We start from the raw sequence: 19,140 nt of genomic DNA, 5'->3' as shown, positions 1-19,140 counted from the left end.
GAACTAACTGAAATATCAGAAATGACACTATTTTATTTACCATTTGATATCTCCTTATCCAAAAGCCTGGGTTTTTTCGGGGGAGGAGAAGACAATGAAGTCGCAGGAGTTAATGGACCTTTAAAAAAGTTTCGTATGTCTGTCATCTCTGTCAGAATGAGACCGACTCTCGTCACCGATGTTGGGTAATTCTACTCAGTGTGTAGCGTGCACGCGGATGAGCGGAGTTTTCTGTTGGATAGATGAATCAGTGCACGCTCGCAAGCGCAGGCAAACGTAACGAGCATACATCGCGTGCCAGCGCAATGCTGGGAAAGTAGGTAAACGATTAATTAAAAGAAAATGTGAGTGAACGTTATTTCACAAATGAAAAGGTGCGTGAACTGCGTTTACCCTCCACCACAACCCTGTACTACACGTGTGAACTCGTGGGAGACTGGACTCTCAGGTTCAGACATCAGACATTATTACCGGAATCTTTGTTGCCAGTATACAGTGATGTCTTTCATGGAGAATATTTGCATCAATAGACATTTGTTTCTAAACATTAACTAGACCAGGGCTGCCCAATTATGTCATGTATATTTTAGCACAACCCTAATTTAGTGCATCTGATTCTATGCATAAGCAGCAAGCCATTAATTATCTCAGGTCTATTTTATTTTAGTGAAAACCTACAGGACGCCAGAGCTATAGACAGCTATGGATCAATAGAACAACATTAAAGGAGGTTTAGCTCAGAAAATAACCTAACCCAGGTAAGACCCTAGTCCAGGTGAGATCACAGTCCAGATGCCAATCAGATCTGACCCTACTCCTTCAGGGAGAAGGTTAACCAGAGGTAAAGTTCCCAGAGAGTTCACTGGTATAATCTATGGGGGCCATAAACATTCTCCTTCTAACAACAATGGGACAGAGTCAGAACCTCTGGAATTAACAAGCACTGTCCCTTTAAGGGTTCATATATCCAATCTACAACCAGTAGCTGTGCTGCTTCTCCCTCTGCTCTTTGACACAGAGAACAGACAGAGGTCATCATGAGGATCATGGTACACACTAAAGCTGAACGAGTCACAATATTGGGTTACCAAGAGAATGCACAAGGAAAAGTTAAGTGACCCTGTGAATAACTGAAACCCTCCCCCCTCCTCATATCTTATATTCTGTCACCAAGGCTGCAGGCCACCATCATTCAGCCGCTGTCAATATGTACAGAGTCACTAAGCCCCAGCACATCACAAAAACCACACACAGGTAGAAAGAAGGCAACAGCAGTTGAACAGCAGCCTCTTTCCTGTGGCCCAGCCAGATGAACAGCCTTCCATCCTCCCTCCTCAATGCTGACTATTTATTTACATTCTTCCTGTACTCCAGACCCATCCTCCGTTCTGCGTCCACAGTGCACACATCCTCCCTTCCCTCCTCCCTCCATGGTCCTGACCCTGGGGTCAACCCCCAACCAGTGGCAGTGCCGGGTTCCAGTGTTAGGAGAGAAAATGCACAGGGACCTAAGGGAGTTGAGAGGGAGCTGGAGGGAATTCCACGCTGCTGCTGTTTGTTGGTTGAGTGGAATGACGAACCAAACACAACCCTCACCTCTATTATTCACCCATTGCATGCTTATTTGTATCAGCCTACAGCATACGTACCTTATGGCTAAAAGGAAATTAAATCTTTTGAATTTTCTACTTGTCAAATCTTCAGCAATATATTCATGTCAGTTTGTTTTTATATCAACACCTTCAGTACGTACACACACACACTGAACGTCCTAACTATTTCCCAGACCTTTAATGACAAACCACTGGTCAAACAGGTTGGAAGTTTGCTGAGTAATTATTACTTCAACTGGTTTACAACATTTGCCTCTCTGAGACAACAACATTTCTCAAGAACTAAGTCCATTCTGACTATTTAGTGAATTTGAGGGATAGGAAATATGCACGATTTATGCCATTTGGATGGACTATTCTTTAACAAGGCCTTTGGGTGATGCATGCCCAGGCATGACATCTAAAGAATGTCCAGGGTGGATCCAGACAGGGGCTTTAAATGTCAGGTTGTTGTGACTTAGGTGTGGTCTAATGAAAACCTTCTAAAACCGCCAGCTACTGTACAGGCATTTTAAAATCTATCTTCATCACACTCCAAAAAAGAGAGAAATACAATCCTTGTTTGCTGGGTTATCTGTAATCTCACATCTTTTCTTTAAAAACAATTTCACACTGAACCAGGATAAATAGCAACTGGGATAGTTGTCAAAATGTAAGAAACATTTGAGTAAAGGAGGAATACAAAGTAAATCGAAAGCTCCAACACGGGTATGGAATTAATTTCCCAGCATGCTTAAGGTCACCTACAAAAATGCTGGGCAGGCCCAGTGTCTCATTAATGTAGCTACATTTTCACCAGAGCTCAACCCAACTGAACGGTAATGAAAAGCATTATCTGAGAAATGTTTCCACTACCAATAAAATATCAAATTATGGAATTCCTTGTGAAAGAACGGTGGTACACTTGTAGAATCTATGCCAAAACGCATTTAAGCTCCCTATTAAGACCTTTTATATTCAATTTATATTGCCAGACAATTGTATCATGACATGGTTAGTTACAAGTTAGGTTGATGTTTTGCTTTAGGGCTGCACGATTTGAATAAAAAATGGAATCAACATTGTTTTAGCCAAGTATTGCAATTACAATTATTATTTACTGTTTTTATTATGATTATGATTTATTATTACGATTATGATTCATCATTGCCATTACAATTTGCGACTGTAACGCTTCCCTCGCAGTCACAGTCACAGAAATCACAGCCTACAAAATGTGCTATTAAACAAAATTAAAAACAAGTTAAAGTTATGTGCTTTTAACACTTCACCGATTTGAAGATGCAGCATGTGTCACACACAGAAGTATATACTCATTTAATGCAATGGCTTGTGCTGCGTTTGCTGTGTTTGTTCCGTCACCATAGGTAGTTGCTTTGTCAACCCTTGAGGGACAATCTATCCCATATTAAGCATATTTGTAGGCACTGACCTTGAAGCTAAAACTGTGTATGTGGGACAATATCTTTCCATTACTAGCTTAAAGCAGACATCTTCCCCATCAGTTGCAGTGTGAACTCAAACTAACATTGACAAACCATGAGGTGTTCGAACCAAATTAGTTCAGGTATTAAAGTAATCTACAAAAATACTAAGAGCACCCACAACAAAAATGATTATGTACAGATGACACATGTGCATCGGCTCGCAATTAGAATTTTGCACATTTTGATTGAAATGCGAATTAATTGTGCAGCCCTAGTCTGCTTCCACTAACCTCCCAGTTCTTCTGTCCCTTCTTCTTCAGCTGGTCACATTTACGCATCTTACAGATCTGCTTCCCAATCTTACGGTTCACACAGTTGCTGCAGGTGCCACAATTCTCCTTTCGCATACAGGGCTCACACACACCGCACCGCCTCCGCTTCTTACCCTGGGCGGCCACTTGTGCCTCTTCATGTGTGAGGGGCCCCAGGGAGAAGAGACCCCCCTGCTGGTGTTCAGTGTGGATATACTCAGAGTGAGGAGACAGGGCCATCCCTGGGCCCTCTGTGGCAACCACTGGGCCTCGGAGAAAGATCTGGGTCTCTGCCTCATCACTATCCAGTGAGAATTCATAGATATCGGGGAAGCTTGGGGGGCCTCCCTTGGACCTGGCCCTGTTCATACTGACTGACAGTCCAGCTCAAAGCCTAGCTACACAGTCCTGGTGGCAATGTGAGTGATAAATACACAACAGGAAAGCAACACAGAGCAATGGGAGAGTGCTGGAGCTGGGGAAGCAATTGTTGTTTACAGAAACTGAGGACTGAGGCGTACGTTCCTTCTAGATGTTACTGCATCCTGTCCTGGCAGTATCCTGGTTGACCTGCTGGATCAGATTGATCATTGTTGATAGGGCCTTTTCCCCAGCTACCCAGAGGGATGGACAGGGGCCAGCCGTATCCACAACAATGGAGACGATGTCAGAGGAGCCATGGTCCGGTCTTGACCATCCTGCAGTAGCCCACCTATATGCTACCTTGAAGTAGAAATAGATAGCATAAGACAGAAAGATAGAAGAGAAAGCTATTACTTAAAATGGACAATAATTATGTGTCTGTTCAAAGTAGGCCAATACTGGGAGTCATTATCTTCCTCACTAAAACAGAATCACCAACAATATATTGACCCCTGAAAGTACCTACATGGGCCTTTCATACCAAAAATTGCAATTCATGGCAAAACAGCCCTTTTTGTCAAACAGTAACACCTTTTGTTGTATTACCATTTGTGTCACAAGTAAATTATTTAAATCCACCAAGATAAGCATGTACTTTTTTATCTAATATTTTTAAGTAATATTTTAGGCTCTCAAATATACATGTTGGTATGTTGTTCATGTTTTGAACATATATTTGCATCAATTTCTTCCATAGTCACTTGTTATGAGCATATAACTGTTATTCATTCAGTTTTGTGTTTTTGTGATATTCAGATGCTGAGAAACTGCAGATTGAGCAAGTCATGACAGCAGAGACATCACCAGACCCAGGCTTTTGGGGCTTTAACCCAAGAAATGTTTCACATAGCCCTGAATGTTTCACACAATATAGAAAGTGTCAATTACGCAATCATTACACAGACAAAGGCTTTGTTTCTATTGCACTAGCTAGTAAGGTGCCCCTGATGTTTTAGCTTAGACCTGGGTATTCAAAAAGATTGGTGACATCCCTGCAAACCAGTACGACTTACAATGGCCATGATGTGGTCGATATAGAGGATAGGGCACAGGTGCCATCAGATGTTTGTCTTTAACTTTGGAACTCTATGGGTCATCAACTGGGTGGTGGTAGCATTTCAAAGCCAATATTGTCAGCTTGGTATAGAAACATCAATAGAAGCAAAAGATTTGGGGATTTTAACATAAATATTACCCCTAAAGGGTATCCCTGCTGAAAACAATCAGGGTTTTACAGAGGAACACATTCAGTTGAACTCAAGAAGGTAAATGTAACCTAAGTATCTAGAGCTGTCGTTAGAAATAGCTTGGCATCAGGGTTCCAGACCATTTTAATGTTGACTGGCAGTGGAGAGCGTCTTCCACAGACAGATGTCATGCACATGGGTCGATAAAGGTCTACGTGCAAAGTGTTAAAAGCTGCTGAGTTCTGAGCCCTGCAAAGGGGAGTGGGCTTTGTTTGCACTCCATGAATGAGAAAACTGAAGAGCGTTCGTTAATGCTCGCAACCGTGCTCTCTTTGTTCAGCAGTCTCCAGTCAACCGTCAACAAACGGAAATATTTAAACTGTGCAGTAAACCCCCACCATAGCCCGAAAGACTGTTATTATTCAGTCCATTAATGTATTTTTGTCAATGTGAAATTTGACGAACATGAAGACATGTTGACTGAAATTCGAAAAGCATGAAGACATGGTCTCGTTAAATTTACAAGTGCCAGTTGTGCTAACCCGCAGATAACGTTAAAAACTTTTTAGCGCCACAGAACACAGTAACCCTAACCTACAGTAACCCTAACCTAACCTACCCATACATACTTGCAATATTGTTAATCGTTCCAAAAATGTAATTGTAACATTTGTAATTATTCAGACGAATCCAGTAACATTGATTGTTCAAAGCAGACAAACCAAGCAATTCCACATACAGACTACAAACCAGCATATTGGTTGTCAGTATATTATAGGCCATACCCGTCCCCTCCAAACTGAAATTATTGAGCAGATTCGCATGCGACGGAACGTAGCCACGCCGCTCGGTTCCCCTAGGCTACTTCACAAATAAGCACGTGGCTTATTCAGCAAATTTTACCGGGTGCTTGAACTGGCGGCAACACTACCGCTGCTCAAGACTGTTACAGATAACTCATGTATTACTCATTTTTGTGTGGTTGACAAAAGCGTCAGTTAAATGGGTGTTGGAGAAGGGAAACATCAAATAAGGTGGCTCCCCTAGACTTTCAAAACATCACCCCAGGGAGCAAGACAGACAAGAACAATGATCAAAGGATGCGAGTGACACAATAAAATCAGATAAAATTGTACCCCGTCAGATAGGATCAGAACATTTACATAAACACTTATCTGTCAAACAGAACACATTATCAACCCATTATGCTTAGTAGGGCATGTGTAAAGTCACAAAACTAATGGAGTTCATCAGTGACCACCAATGTGTATTTGCCTAATTGCTTTACTGGTGAGAAACTACTCACTTTCACTAGGTGCAATACACATCCAGGATTATTTTGACAACAAGCTGTTAGGTTTTTGGAAAGGTTGGTCGTCAAAAGAAAGGAAAGAAAATCGAGCCATGACTCAAGAGATATGGGATACATACCAGGTTTGACGGGTGGGTCTTTAAATGCCTTGACTTTCATTGAGATCCAATTTTCAAAACGTGAAAACAAAGTAAAAATAGGAAAACACCGTCTTCAAACACTCAGCAAAAGTTTAGATGTTATATTTCACAAGATATTCGAAAGTGAATAATAAGTAATAAGTAGCGTTAATAATGCAATGGGAACATTTACTTAAAAACACACTAAAATCCTAGTATGAAAACTTCTATGAAGAAGAAACGTAACCCATAAGTGATCAGAAACAAATGCGCTAGTATGTTAAAACGCTCTTGACACCTTTTCACTTAATGACTCGTCGAAGGTCCGAGGTCTGGTTATAGTTAAAAGACGAAGAAGAGGAAGATAAGAGAAAATGTAGTGGAGAGGTTAAAGTGATCAGCAAATTACGGAGTGGAGTTCGATAAAGCAGTGGAACGACAGGGTTAACTGTTCGCCCTTAAGAATTACGTAATTCTCACCTCATGAGAACAAATTCAAACTTGTAATGGTATAATTTGTCATTGGCATTAGTCAGACTTGATTAGATAGCTAGCCTGTACTGACCAAAATGGTATACTATTTTTTATGTATGTGTTCGACTTCAGACAAACTCATTTTAGCAGTTACCTAGTTTCCCCTGAGGAACACAACAAAGCAAATAATTCAGCAAATATCACATAAGTATTTATTGTCAAAGACAATTAAAACAAAGCCATAAACACAAAGCGCTAATAACATTCTTGATAACACAACCAAACCTTACCATCAAACTGCAGTATGGAGTCAGTCAGTAGAGAATGTATAGAAAACAGGAAAGCCTGGCCAGAGTGACAGCTTTAATAACATCATAGCAGGGCAACATGTTTCATTGTATTGGCTTTGTTAGTGGTTTAGCATAGAAACCCAGTATGATTCACTTCTGTGTAACAAACAAATTGGAGCTACAACATATAATCAGCTTATACAATCTACAATTTGTTTCTTGGTTCAGGATTCAGTCATTGGTCAACCAATGGTCAATAAATAATAATTAAAAAGGTAATCAGAAAGGATTAAGATGGATAAAATCAGCATGGTGTCTCACAGGACACCACATTATAAAGAAAGAAAACCAGTAACATATCACTCTTACTAAAACTGTTCATTTTGATTAGGAAGGACACAGTGTGTATGGTAGTGCGTGATTCAGTGGGATGGATTTTCTGTCATTTTTAATCTCTAGTGTGTGGATTCCATTAGTGATAACAGACAACAGATTTTGGTTCTGAAAGAAAAATTTGGAAACATTCAGCATTTCAATAAAGGATGGTAAGCAATACAGACAGGGAATGCAAAATAGCATTAGGAATGTAATATAGCTAGGGCCACGAGCTGTCCTGGCCATGTTGCCTGACCAGAAGAATAATTCTGGGATGTTGGTTAGGAATGAATGAAAGGATGAAAAAAGAGGTACAAGCATGACAGAAGTACCACACATTTGAGGGGTAAAAAAAACAACTTGCCTGACATTCTTTTGCACAAGAGAAATGTAAAGGACAGGAAAGAGACAGAGAAGAGAGCAAGAAAGAACACACAACACAAACACTGATTCCAGGCTTTAGCCTACGACAAAAGCTGTAGACACTGTAGATATGTTGGGACTCGTGGCCTCTTATCTGACTACACTGTGACTGTGCAAATAACTTCCATTAAAGAGGCTTTTGTGTGTCAGGTCAGGCATTCTGTACTTCAGTGAGAGCAAAGCCCACAGTTTGTGTGGATAAATCCTGAAATGCATTCATACAGGAAATGCACCCTTTCCACCCACATTCCCTATATTCTCTGTATTTATTCCCCCTGCATTATAACATCCCCCATTCTCTTTCTTGAACAGCAGTGGTTGTGGGACAGAGGCAGAAAGCTGCGAGTCAAGCATTTATGTCCGGACCTGGAATTTGCCAGCCTTGGTCATATACTTGATTCCTTTGAATGGTTTGTACTTCTCCCCATACATATCCAATCGATTCACCTTCAGTCCTGGGTAAAAAGAAAAAAAGAGAAGAAAAATCTAGTAAATTTGTCATTCTTTCCTAATGCAATATTAATCGGAAAGTTGTATGAATCATTAACATGGCCAATGCTAGGGAAGTTACATACATCCGTTCTTTAAACAGACCTAAACTTTTATTTGGGGAATCAGCTATGTTAATGAAGTATCTTGTCTCCATCCAGTGGTGAAAAGTGTCACTGTGAAGCTGTTCAGTGCATGTCCTGATATCTCCTGCCTAGACACTGTACACCAGCATGTCAAACTTGGTCTATGTTAGTAAATGGAACAACCTGGGGAAAACCTCTGATGGGTTTAATCCATCAATCGAAAATTCCTGTAGCACCTTCCTTCTAAACGTACCTGTATGTGCCTTCTATATGCATTTTGCCTTCATTTGGTACCATGTCTTGCAGTTTGGCAATTGACAAAATGTAAAAAACGACAAAAACTTTACTCAGCAAGGTCACTCAGAATAATATGGTTAATCCCAATATGAAAACAAGCAACCAGGCAAGCCTAGTTTGGCCGGCCCGCAATTAGAAGGGACCAATATTGTGGCCCTCACTGGATTCAAACCGGGGTCTCCTATGTGACAGGCTGTATTTAACCACTACGCCACTAAGCTATTCCGGTGCCGAGTGTCAGTATAGCATCTCGACATTAGATCATTGTGTCACACATTAACATCACAACAAGTTTTAATATTTAGCTAGACACCATTAAGCATTGTTATAAACTGACTAACGTTTCTTTTTAAAAGGAACCCTGACTGTTAAGATACATAGGCCTAAATATGCAACAATTGCTCTCTCCTACATAAAAACAGTTAGAAATACATAAAATATTTTCGTTATTTAAAAAATCCTCACAGTGTATTACAGAATTTGAACTATGAGGGCAGCCATTATTTTTTGCGTGCAAAACGCATTCTGGGTCGATGACGTGTAATGGTTGTGTTCAGATTGAGAGGTGAGCTAATGGCACTAAGTTTAACTGTAGCTCCAGCCGAAAAGTGAATATAATGCCACATTGTGCAGCGTTTGGTTGTAATTTCCAGTCCAAAGGCAACAAGGGGAGTGATGTAAGCCTCCAACTCCCTAAAGACCCACGGCTGTGTTCACGCCACTTCAACCCTGATGTATTTGAGGCATTTAGTTGGCTAAAAGAGCTCACAGGTGCTGCTGGTTAAGAGTGAAGACTAAAACCAAATGCTGTGCCTTCAATTTCCCCCCACAAGGAGCCTAAACGTCCACGCATAGCGAGTGAAAGCATCAATTACTTCATTTCCTGCATTCTGACACTTTTGTGCACCAATTTACGGCTGAAATACCTTTATTTAGCCTACGTGAAGATGAAAAACACACATGACATTTCAAAATTATAATGAAAAGTATGTTGTTGCGTGTCACTGGGCATTTTTAAGTGGGTATAAGAAAATCCTGGAGCTTTGTTAGTGGGCCTGTATCACATAGACTACACCTCTGGTGCACAGTCCAGTTAACTTTTTTCACCATTTGTAGGCTACAGTGTAGGTGTGCTACTATAATCAGGTAAACCTGTTCACGTTTGACTAGCCTATTAGTGACCTGGTTCCGATTTGGTAGACCAGCACTCTGCCGGTCATGGAGGCTGACAAGGGCAGCCCATAAAACATCTAGATTGAGGCAAACTGTGTTAAGGTTTTCATGTGCTGTGATACATGGAGTATCTGTAAATATAATCAAAGCATCTTGTTTTAGCGTTTTACTGTATATTCTCATTAAGCAAACGACGGCGGTAATGATTAGGAAATTATTTATACCGATAATAAGATAAGTCTGATCTTAGCCTACACTGGACAGCTGCTGACAAAAAGTGGAGATCTTTACAGCAACTGGCACTGGCAAGCAGTTGCCGCACAGACACCAACGGTTTTGCCGCAGTCTCGCTTCCTCAACTCTCTGATAGTCTTCATTTTCATCATGTAACTCGAGTAGGCCTACTATCTTCCACGTTATTCTCCTGATTTAAGCCTACGGTGCGCTCGGGTTCAAACTGAAAAGGCTGAACAGCAGACGTATTCATCTCGCTGTTACTGTAGGCCAACTGTCAAAACTTAGCTGGTACGTTGGAAAAACACTAGACGCAGCGCAGCTGGTACAACCTATACATGTCACTACCTAGAATGCATTGAGATATACATAACCATGGCGGCCAACACGTGAATGGATTTTCTGCATTTGTTAACAAAAACCCAAACATTTGGAGTGTCTTTGTACCACCATTTTTTATAGCTGACGCAAACATTATCTTACAAGCCAACATATCGTACTAGTCGGGGTTCCTTTTAAGTCTACTTCCACCACAAATAGCATTTTTTAACTGTATGGCTTTTTCCACTGGACGTTATAAGTTTATTAGCCAGTAATAGGCCGGCTAGTATCTACTTACTACTTGGAATATATTGCTTGCGAGACTGAAGATGAACTTAATACTGCCAAAGCCATTTCATTTCATGACACAACAACGTTAGTTTTTCTTTCATTCGTGAATGACATTGAAACAATAACTATCAATACAGGTGACGATAACTGACCTTTTGTCAAGTGAAAAGACGAGAGAATCGCGGAAACCCCTCCTCTTTTACTGCTAAAGGGGTTGTGATCTATATTAACCCAAAAAGCATGTACAGATGCCTACTTCGAAAATCCACTAGAAATAGTCACAATATACTCACAAACAGTTTTATTTTAGGCTTACTATAAACTAGCTACCGAAGTTTTTGCCTATCCTGAACAAATCCTAATGCATAATTTGTTTTGAATGCGGTGAGGCTTGAACACGATAGCCTGCAAGGAAGTCCACGTATCTACGCATTTAACAAGCGGTCGCTCGCTCGCTTGCTCACTCACGTCAGTAAGAGATATTCGCTCTTGGCCGGCTCCGCTTAAGCAGTCCGGCAAAAAAATCATTTTACATCCCATACTAAGATAGTGCCCTCTATTGCTTTACAATGCAAGAATTAGTGATTTGAATTCAAGTGATTACTTTTAGCTTAAATCGTAGACTTCGTAGATCAGATTTGCGAGTGAATTTGTGTACATGTTCCTTTTACCATTAAAAAGAAATTCAAGGCACCAAAAGTATTGGGACATTTTATCTTCAAAATTAAGTAATATTATTTAGTATTTGGTTGCGTATCCTTTGCATGCAATAACTGCCTAGAGTCATGACCTGAACAGACGCTGGTAACTTCTCTGATAATGCTATGCAACTGTAAGGTCAGATATTTATTTTTTCCCATAATGATTTGTTTTAAGAATAGGTAAACTAATTTGACCTTAGCAGTTAAGGGGCAACATCTACCTTGAGCGTGTAATGGCAGATGCTGTTATGAGGGGACTTCTTTGTGCTATACCTGAGAGGGCTGACTGTTGGATCTTGAACTGAATGTTGATAGTAGGGTTCTCATCTGGTTTGGAAGCCCCTGCCTGCAGACTCATAGAGCCCTTCAGACTAGGCAGCTTCTGAGGGTTGATCTTACCAACGTCCCATGTCAAGAGCTGTGAAATAAATAACAGGGAGAATGTAGGTAAAACGAGGTTAGCCTGGAGGTAAAGACATGGTGTAGGTCAGGGGTTCCCAGTGTATCAGGTCAACTCCAAAATCAGGCACAGGCACATCCTGGGGAGGATAGTTTTGTTGTTTTAAAGGGATTTTCATTAAGTTATTACATATGTTATTGTATTGTTATTAAAAGAATAGGCCCTGTTATAAAAACCTCACTCACAATGCAAACTTCAAGGTGATATTCCTACTTTGCTCTCACCTTGTCAAAGTAAGCTGAATTACAGCAACACGTATCTTCCCCTTAAAGCACACTTACTCACTTTCACTTCAACACTTCATTTCTCACTTGAACAGACATTTAGTGAACTGAAAGTTAACAACCAGTAAATGACTATGCTAATGTCTGGTATTGTTTGTTTGGGGAGAGATGATTGCGTGACATAAAGGGTGCAGCTTTTCCATTTCACCAACCGAAATTATACATTTTAAGATGCACTTTTGAATGCATCCAAAAATATCTCTGGTGAATAAATTTTGTAACACACTACCACTCCAATATTACATTTTTGATATTACAATTTTCTGAAAATACAAATTGTCATTTAAATGTAAAATAGGGGGCCCTGGTTAGATTATACAGTAGAAATAGACAGGGTTAAGCCATAACTTTGACTGAAGGGCTGAATTAACTGGTGAAAGTCCGGTAAGGCCATGTCTAACCTTGGTTACAGGGTCGAAGGTGTATGTCCCCTGGGATGGGTTGAGGTTGGTGTTCAGGACTCCTCTGGGCAGCTGGCTGTTGACCAGTACAGCCTCCACACCCTTACCCATGGTCTGCTTGGGACCCAGAGTCAGCTCAAAACGTCCCTGAGAACTACCCTCTCGGAAGGTGATGTTGTGCTTGACGTACACTGGGATGGCCACCAGACTGAGGGGCAGAAACAGAGTCAGAATAACATGGCTAGGTTGGACACAGAAAAGAGTACTCTGAACAAAGTCACTGACTACAAGAACATTTGCTAGCAGTCATTTGCTAGCACAGTACTGGGGGTAATGTGAATTTGTTAGAGCATGATGTTGCGTTCTCCTTGACCCTTGTGCCTATTGACAAAAGCTCCAATGCGTCACTTTTTTTGCACACCATATGGACAGATGATTCAAACTGGGCCATGGGGCTTTACATTGAGTCGGTTCTCTTTGAGAAGAAGGCAAGGAGATACGACAAGGTAATGGAGAAAAGACCAGGGACTTTTTCTGACAACTGAGAAGTCATGGATAAATCCATTTTAAATTTGAGAAATGGGTGGAGTTTGACAGTTTTTCATGCCCCAAGTCATCCTTTAAGATCAACATGTCTAAAACTGTGTTCCTAAGGTTAGCATTGAATTGGTGAAGTTGTATACTAACTTTATAATTGCTTATAATGGTTTCCGATGATTTTACATTGCAATAACCCTAATGCAAATTGCGACAAAACAAGTTAATATGTGTGTTACTTTGTTACATTGTAATCAAAACAAAAATGAAACTTCTGCACCAAGTACTGCACTACACTACACACATCTAAGGCTTTGTCAAATGGATGTTTCATGAATAAAAACATCCATTCAATAATTAGGGTAACATTAAACCAAACACAGCTGTTTTAGCTAACATGTAAAACATACTCTAGTTTAAGTTTGAGCTCGAACTACAATGTCAGTTTACTTTGAAATACCTTGTCGACCTTAATGGGTGGAGACTTAAGTTAAAAGAAACGACAAGAAAAAGCAAATATTCAGACAGTGTGTAAGCAGAGATGGCTGTTACAGTTATGTGCACATAACATGGTGTATAGCTTGCCGTTGCCATGAGGGAAGAATGAATGTCTGAGATAAGGATAATGAGAGCATATAACTCACTTCTGGGAGCTGACATGGTAGGAGAGCAGGCGGAAGTTTCCATCTGGGGGGATGAAGGAGAGAATCCTCTCGGCTTCCCAGCGCTTGAACCTCACACACGGATGGAAGCTCACATCATCTAAGAGACGAGGGTTCTGAAAGGATCAGATAGGGGTACCGAGACACAGAAAAGGGAGGGAGTAAAAGAAACAGATGGGAAAATGTACACTTATTCAATTCAATACACATTTAAAAATACAATAAAAAAAAAAAAAAAAGTGTCATAAGCAATTAGTCGGTACCCTGTAGGACACAGCCAAACAATGTGAACTGAAAAAATTGGCCTTCCGAGGGACGTGCTGAATCTGAAAAAGTGGGCGGAGTTGTCGGCTCACACGGATGGATGATGTGTTGGAGTGCGTCGGTGTGCGTGACGGGCGCATGTCCACTGGAAAGGGAACTAGATCGCATGGGGCATGTGGTCTGCACAGATTGAGCCTTACATGTGCACATGCCTGGCTACACCAGGGGAAAGGCGTGTACAACCATTTTTCTGAACATTACATTTAGTGATGCATCTGTACCTAATGAGAAAAATTGAGAAATGCATTTCCTCATGCAGGAAAATTTTAAGAACAACCATATTTCACCATCATAGGAAACGGCTAAAATTTAAATCAGAATCACATTTCTAGAAAACGATTAGTGTAACTTGGGAGAGTCCAGATTAGAATATTGGTATGGTTTGGTCTTAACCATATAGGTCTGTGGCAAAACATCATGCCAAGATAAAAAGACCACAGAAGATTGATGACCATGAATGGGATGGATTATTATTTATTGATTCAAAAGAACATAATTCCACTGTCTAACAAAACAGCTCCAAATGGAAAAAATCCCAGAATACAGAGCTGACTGAAAAAAATAATGCTTATAGAAGAACCCCTGGATAACATCAAGGGAACTACAGGCCTCTCTTGCCACAATCAATTTTGAAGTGTATGATTCAGAAAGAGACTGTACAAACCTGGCCTACATGGTCAGGAAGGTAGTAGAATATACTCTCATTAAAAAAATATATTGAGACACGACTAACATTTGCCAGACAACACCTTGCAAAAGACAAAAACCCCTGGAACGTGCTCTGGACAGATGGGTCAAAAGGTACAGTTGTTTGGCAGCATTGCCAGAAAACAAGACACTGTACCAAACATGGATCTTGCAACAGAGCAAAAAGGGGGTTATGGAATGGCCAAATCAAAGGCCAGATCTCAATCCTATCGAAATGCTGTGGAGTGACTGTTCATGACACCGTTGAAGTCTTACTGTAAAAAAAAAAATGGTGTTGCTAACATTCCTTTAAGGACATGTTGTGAGATGCTCTGTGTGTGATTACTTCTTTGAAGCACAATATATAACATACGCTAAAGAGAAAAACCAGGATATTTCAGTGTAATATGTTAAATTAGGTTACCTTTCTGTGTCAGTAGTGTTGAAGTGAAGATTACATATCCATTTGTTCAAATATGTTGAAGAAAATAGGAGAACTATCCAAGCGGTGAACGTAATGCAAGTGTGCCATTGTTCGGTTTTTAGAAAGTGTGCTTTAGTTCTGCTTCATGGCATTAGGTGTGTATTGAAGTGGGACATCATTCATCTTAAGTGCATGTTTGAGCTATACATTAACATTTCCTTTGCACCACCAAATCAGCCCCATTTTTTTTGTAAAGCCGTGCCAGATACTCCACCTAAAATGCATTACTCTTTCAGATGGATCCTGTGATAAATGTCAAGAGTTGTTAAGCTCTGTATTCCTCCAAAATAGAAACTATGAGGATAAAACATCCCGAGTCAATCAATTTATTTTAAGGATAATGTCTATGTACTTTAGTTGTAGCTCCCTGCTATACAATTTTCTATGATGTTTCACCATTCCCTGTTTCTTTGCAAGTCTCTATATTTTAGAGGTTCATTAAGCATACTGTGGAATTATGTGTTTTTTATATCTGATTAATCAAAGTAGTAACCAACAGATTAATCAATTATCATAATATTTTTTAGTTGCACCCTTAATTAATTTGCACAGAATAAGAGTGGACTGGACATCCTAAAGGCCAGTGAGAGAAAAAGAACTCACCATGAATGAGAGAGTGAGATCAGGCATGCCTGTCAATTTCACACAGGCATCAATCACCCCCTGGATCTCTGCTGTGATAGTGGAGCCTGAGAGTGTGGGACAGAGTCAGTAAATGGGTCAGTGCAGGATAACCAGACAGCTTGATGGGGAAATAAGTGTAGTGTACCTGACTTGTCAATGATGGCATCAATCTCCTCCACTACATCAAAGTAGGCCTCGTTGTTTGTGTACTTCACTCCAGTGCGTCGCCATGGAACCACAGACAACTGGCCAGTAGGGAGCTGCTCTCCTACATTGGTGCTTCCTACAGACAACAACAGCCAAGTGTTGTCACACAGGATATACCCATTAGTGTAATGCCCGACGTTGGCTGCCAAAAACAAATCCTTATTTCTCCCATATCTAATGACCAGGGGCCTGAATGTTGCCTGATCTGGATATGCAATGAAATACAAGGGCTTGGAGGATTTTATGGCCAGGAAAAAGGATAACATGGGTACAGACTGTAAGGCTACATACACACTACGCCCAGTTACGTTGCTCTTCTCGACAATGAGAGCTGGATCTAAGTATCTCAAGTTTCCTCCTGTGCTTCTGATTGCATTGCTCCCTTTAACCAGAAGTGGTCTGGAACCAATGTGCTTGAAGGAGAGAGCTCCTCCAGACAATTATCACAAGTGAGGCATCAAACCTGCCACTAAGAGTTGCTCGAGTGCCGTGTTGCAAGGCAACCTTGTCTGACAATCCCACCCCCGACCTGGAGACTGCAGAGCCAATTTAAACCACCCTTTCCCAGACTCCCAGGCACGGTCGTGAAGCAGCATTTTGACAGTTCATGAATAGGTTAGAGACGGTCCAATCGCTTATGACTTGTAAGACACCCCACATTCTGATGTCCCCATAAAAAATATCTGACTTCTGTGAGTCATCAGATAGGTGTACAGGCAGTCTTGGTAATCTTCAGGTACCTGTAATAGTGTTGACCACTGTGCGCAGGATGGTGGGTGGCTTGATGAGCTCTTTCAAGATGTTGGACTCAGTAGCCAGGGGGAAGCCATTGTCCAGCATCTCCTCTAGAAGTTCGTACACTACCACCACATTGTCCTTGATGGCTGCCTCTGTGCATACACCAAAATAGTCCTGACAAAAGTAAGGGATGTAAAGTTGAGTCTATCACATGAAAAAGACTTCTAGTATCCCAAAAGTTTTCACAACCATTCATAGGCTGCTGGACAGATTATATTAGAATGGTGGACTGTTTTGATGAACAGACTCAACAAATAACAGGGTGAAAACTAAACCAAGTACAAACCTGGAATGTATCAACCACCCTGTGTAAGAACTCGATTACAAAGAGCGGTGGCACCTCACTCTGGATGACCGCCACGAAGTATATGCGGTGCCTGAGTACACTGATGAGGTAGTGGTGGGGGGTCGGGATGACTGGGGGTACGTTCTCCGGCTCGCTGGCGCGCTCTTGCGCTTCGAAGAAGTAATCGCACACAGAGCGGCTCACAACGCTCTTCCAATGCTTTTCCAAGAAAATGTCCCCCGAGGAGTTCACGAGGAACAGGCTGTGTATCATTTTGGCTGGAGGCTAAAACTGACAGAGAGAGGATATTGGCGACACTTAAACGGCCGTAATTATACAATATCGTAGAGATAGAATAGAAGTTATTCATCGCTTGTAGTGAACTTATACATACGTATACACACATCGTATGAGCAGTGACAATGTCTGTAGGTAGGAGAAAGGAATAGGAAAGTGGACACCTGATCTGGTATTTCATTAAAAATTCGGGAGAGCTATAATGTTCCGTCTTGAGTGGCAGTGCTACCTGTAGTAAGTAGATTACCCGCATTTACACGAACATATGCGGCAACTATGACAGCAAACGTTGGTAGTATGGTATTTAACTGAAAAATAAGTAGGCCTGCTTCGTTATCCTCAGTACCACATCCCTGCATCAGACAAACCTCCTCCCTCACCCGGTCGTCTTGTGACAGCAAACGATCCCCGGCGTCTTACTCATACTAACGTTGAGCTATACCAAGAACGGAGTTATTCATGCGCTGCCCTAAAAATTGTATTGATATTTCATCTGGATATACAGTGCTATTACTTACCGAATATAACCTACTCGTATTTTCGTCTTGCGTTCGCCTTTATTCAATGAAAGATTAGAAAAGGCCGTAGCTTCTTCTCCGTTCGCTAGGCTGAAGGGAAAGCAGACACCAGAGAAGACCAATCGGAGACGAGAAAAGGCAAACGTGTCCTCCTTTCCCAAAAGTGATTTGTTTAAAATGCGGAAGTTGGTTTGTCAGTACCACTTGGAACTCGACTGTAATTGGACAGCACCAGCAAAACACCAGCTGAGCATCCACCTTGATTGGCTCAAAAGCACGATCGCGTCTGACATTTTGTGTCATTGCACACTGTGCACAAATCATCGTATCAGATTTCATCTCGCGGATACATTTTGTGGATTGTAAATAGATATTCTAGCATATCCCTAATATGCTTCCGCCATGTGGAAATTAGCTGAATTACACTATTAACGGTTTATGAAAACAGTCACATTTAAAAAGTATATAAAAATCGATTTAGATCACATAGAAACATGTCCCCATACTATACAAACTGCTTGTTTTGTCAATTGAATATAAATTGAAAGAAATGGGTAGAATTTTTGAAATGACCGAATTAACTCTCCCGAAACACACTATTTCGCCCAAAACGTTTAAATATATCTTTAAAATATAAAAAAGCGATTTCGATGACACAAAGCAGAATTGCGTACTTTTACCAAACAGAAAATGGGCGTGAATATCTGCCTTCCTAAAACCACCTTATTACAATATATTTTTTTTTACCGCCTTCAGTTGAGAAATAGAATCAAAAACAGTGTACCTGCATACAACGACACCGCTGTTGTATTGGCATAACCATGACCGTTGCGAGGATAAAATACGAAAATCTAAGTTATTTTAATATGTTCATAAATAAATTATGCATGTACACATTGGCAAATATGGCAAATTGAACGGAAGCCAAATAGGTAGCAATTACTGCCAGCCTCTGATCCGCTCATCTGTGCATTGGATTTTATATAAACTAGTTTCCGGTGAAAAAACTATCGCTGCCAACTAAC

At 40.8% G+C, this 19,140-nt stretch overlaps 2 protein-coding genes across 2 annotated transcripts in view; both read right to left on the bottom strand.

Moving 5' to 3' along the window:
- tet3 (tet methylcytosine dioxygenase 3) overlaps window positions 1-6,503 on the bottom strand; it is a 42,136-nt gene extending 35,633 nt beyond the window's left edge. The window contains exons 1-2 of the mRNA XM_020052341.2: window positions 6,393-6,503; window positions 3,331-4,074 (exon numbers count right to left, since the gene is read on the bottom strand). Of these exons, the coding sequence (XP_019907900.2) occupies window positions 3,331-3,720 (390 nt within the window). The 5' untranslated portion in view covers window positions 3,721-4,074; window positions 6,393-6,503. The remainder of the gene's footprint in view (window positions 1-3,330; window positions 4,075-6,392) is intronic.
- Window positions 6,504-7,055: 552 nt separating this feature from the next.
- On the bottom strand, window positions 7,056-18,247 carry ap3m2 (adaptor related protein complex 3 subunit mu 2). Its single transcript, XM_010876605.5, has 9 exons — window positions 18,116-18,247; window positions 17,301-17,591; window positions 16,957-17,128; window positions 16,155-16,292; window positions 15,989-16,074; window positions 13,873-14,006; window positions 12,692-12,899; window positions 11,820-11,964; window positions 7,056-8,409 (listed from the first exon to the last, which is right to left on the bottom strand). Exons 2-9 carry the CDS (start codon window positions 17,571-17,573, stop codon window positions 8,309-8,311), a joined length of 1,257 nt encoding a protein of 418 aa, XP_010874907.1. The 5' UTR covers window positions 17,574-17,591; window positions 18,116-18,247; the 3' UTR covers window positions 7,056-8,308.
- Between the last annotated feature and the right edge of the window lie 893 nt (window positions 18,248-19,140).

The sequence above is a fragment of the Esox lucius genome, chromosome 13 (assembly GCF_011004845.1).
Source record: "Esox lucius isolate fEsoLuc1 chromosome 13, fEsoLuc1.pri, whole genome shotgun sequence".
NCBI lineage: Eukaryota > Metazoa > Chordata > Actinopteri > Esociformes > Esocidae > Esox > Esox lucius.
This window is presented reverse-complemented; position numbering and strand designations above follow the sequence as displayed.

What these genes read in the sequence shown, in the direction of transcription:
- ap3m2 (XM_010876605.5), bottom strand. Translation starts at nt 17,573, where the DNA reads ATGATACACAGCCTGTTCCTCGTGAACTCCTCGGGGGACATTTTCTTG. An exon ending in AGTGGTCAACACTATTACAG is followed by an intron (nt 16,293 to 16,956) that starts GTACCTGAAGAT and finishes TGTTGTCTGTAG; the next exon opens with GAAGCACCAATGTAGGAGAG. An exon ending in TGCCATCATTGACAAGTCAG is followed by an intron (nt 16,075 to 16,154) that starts GTACACTACACT and finishes CCACACTCTCAG; the next exon opens with GCTCCACTATCACAGCAGAG.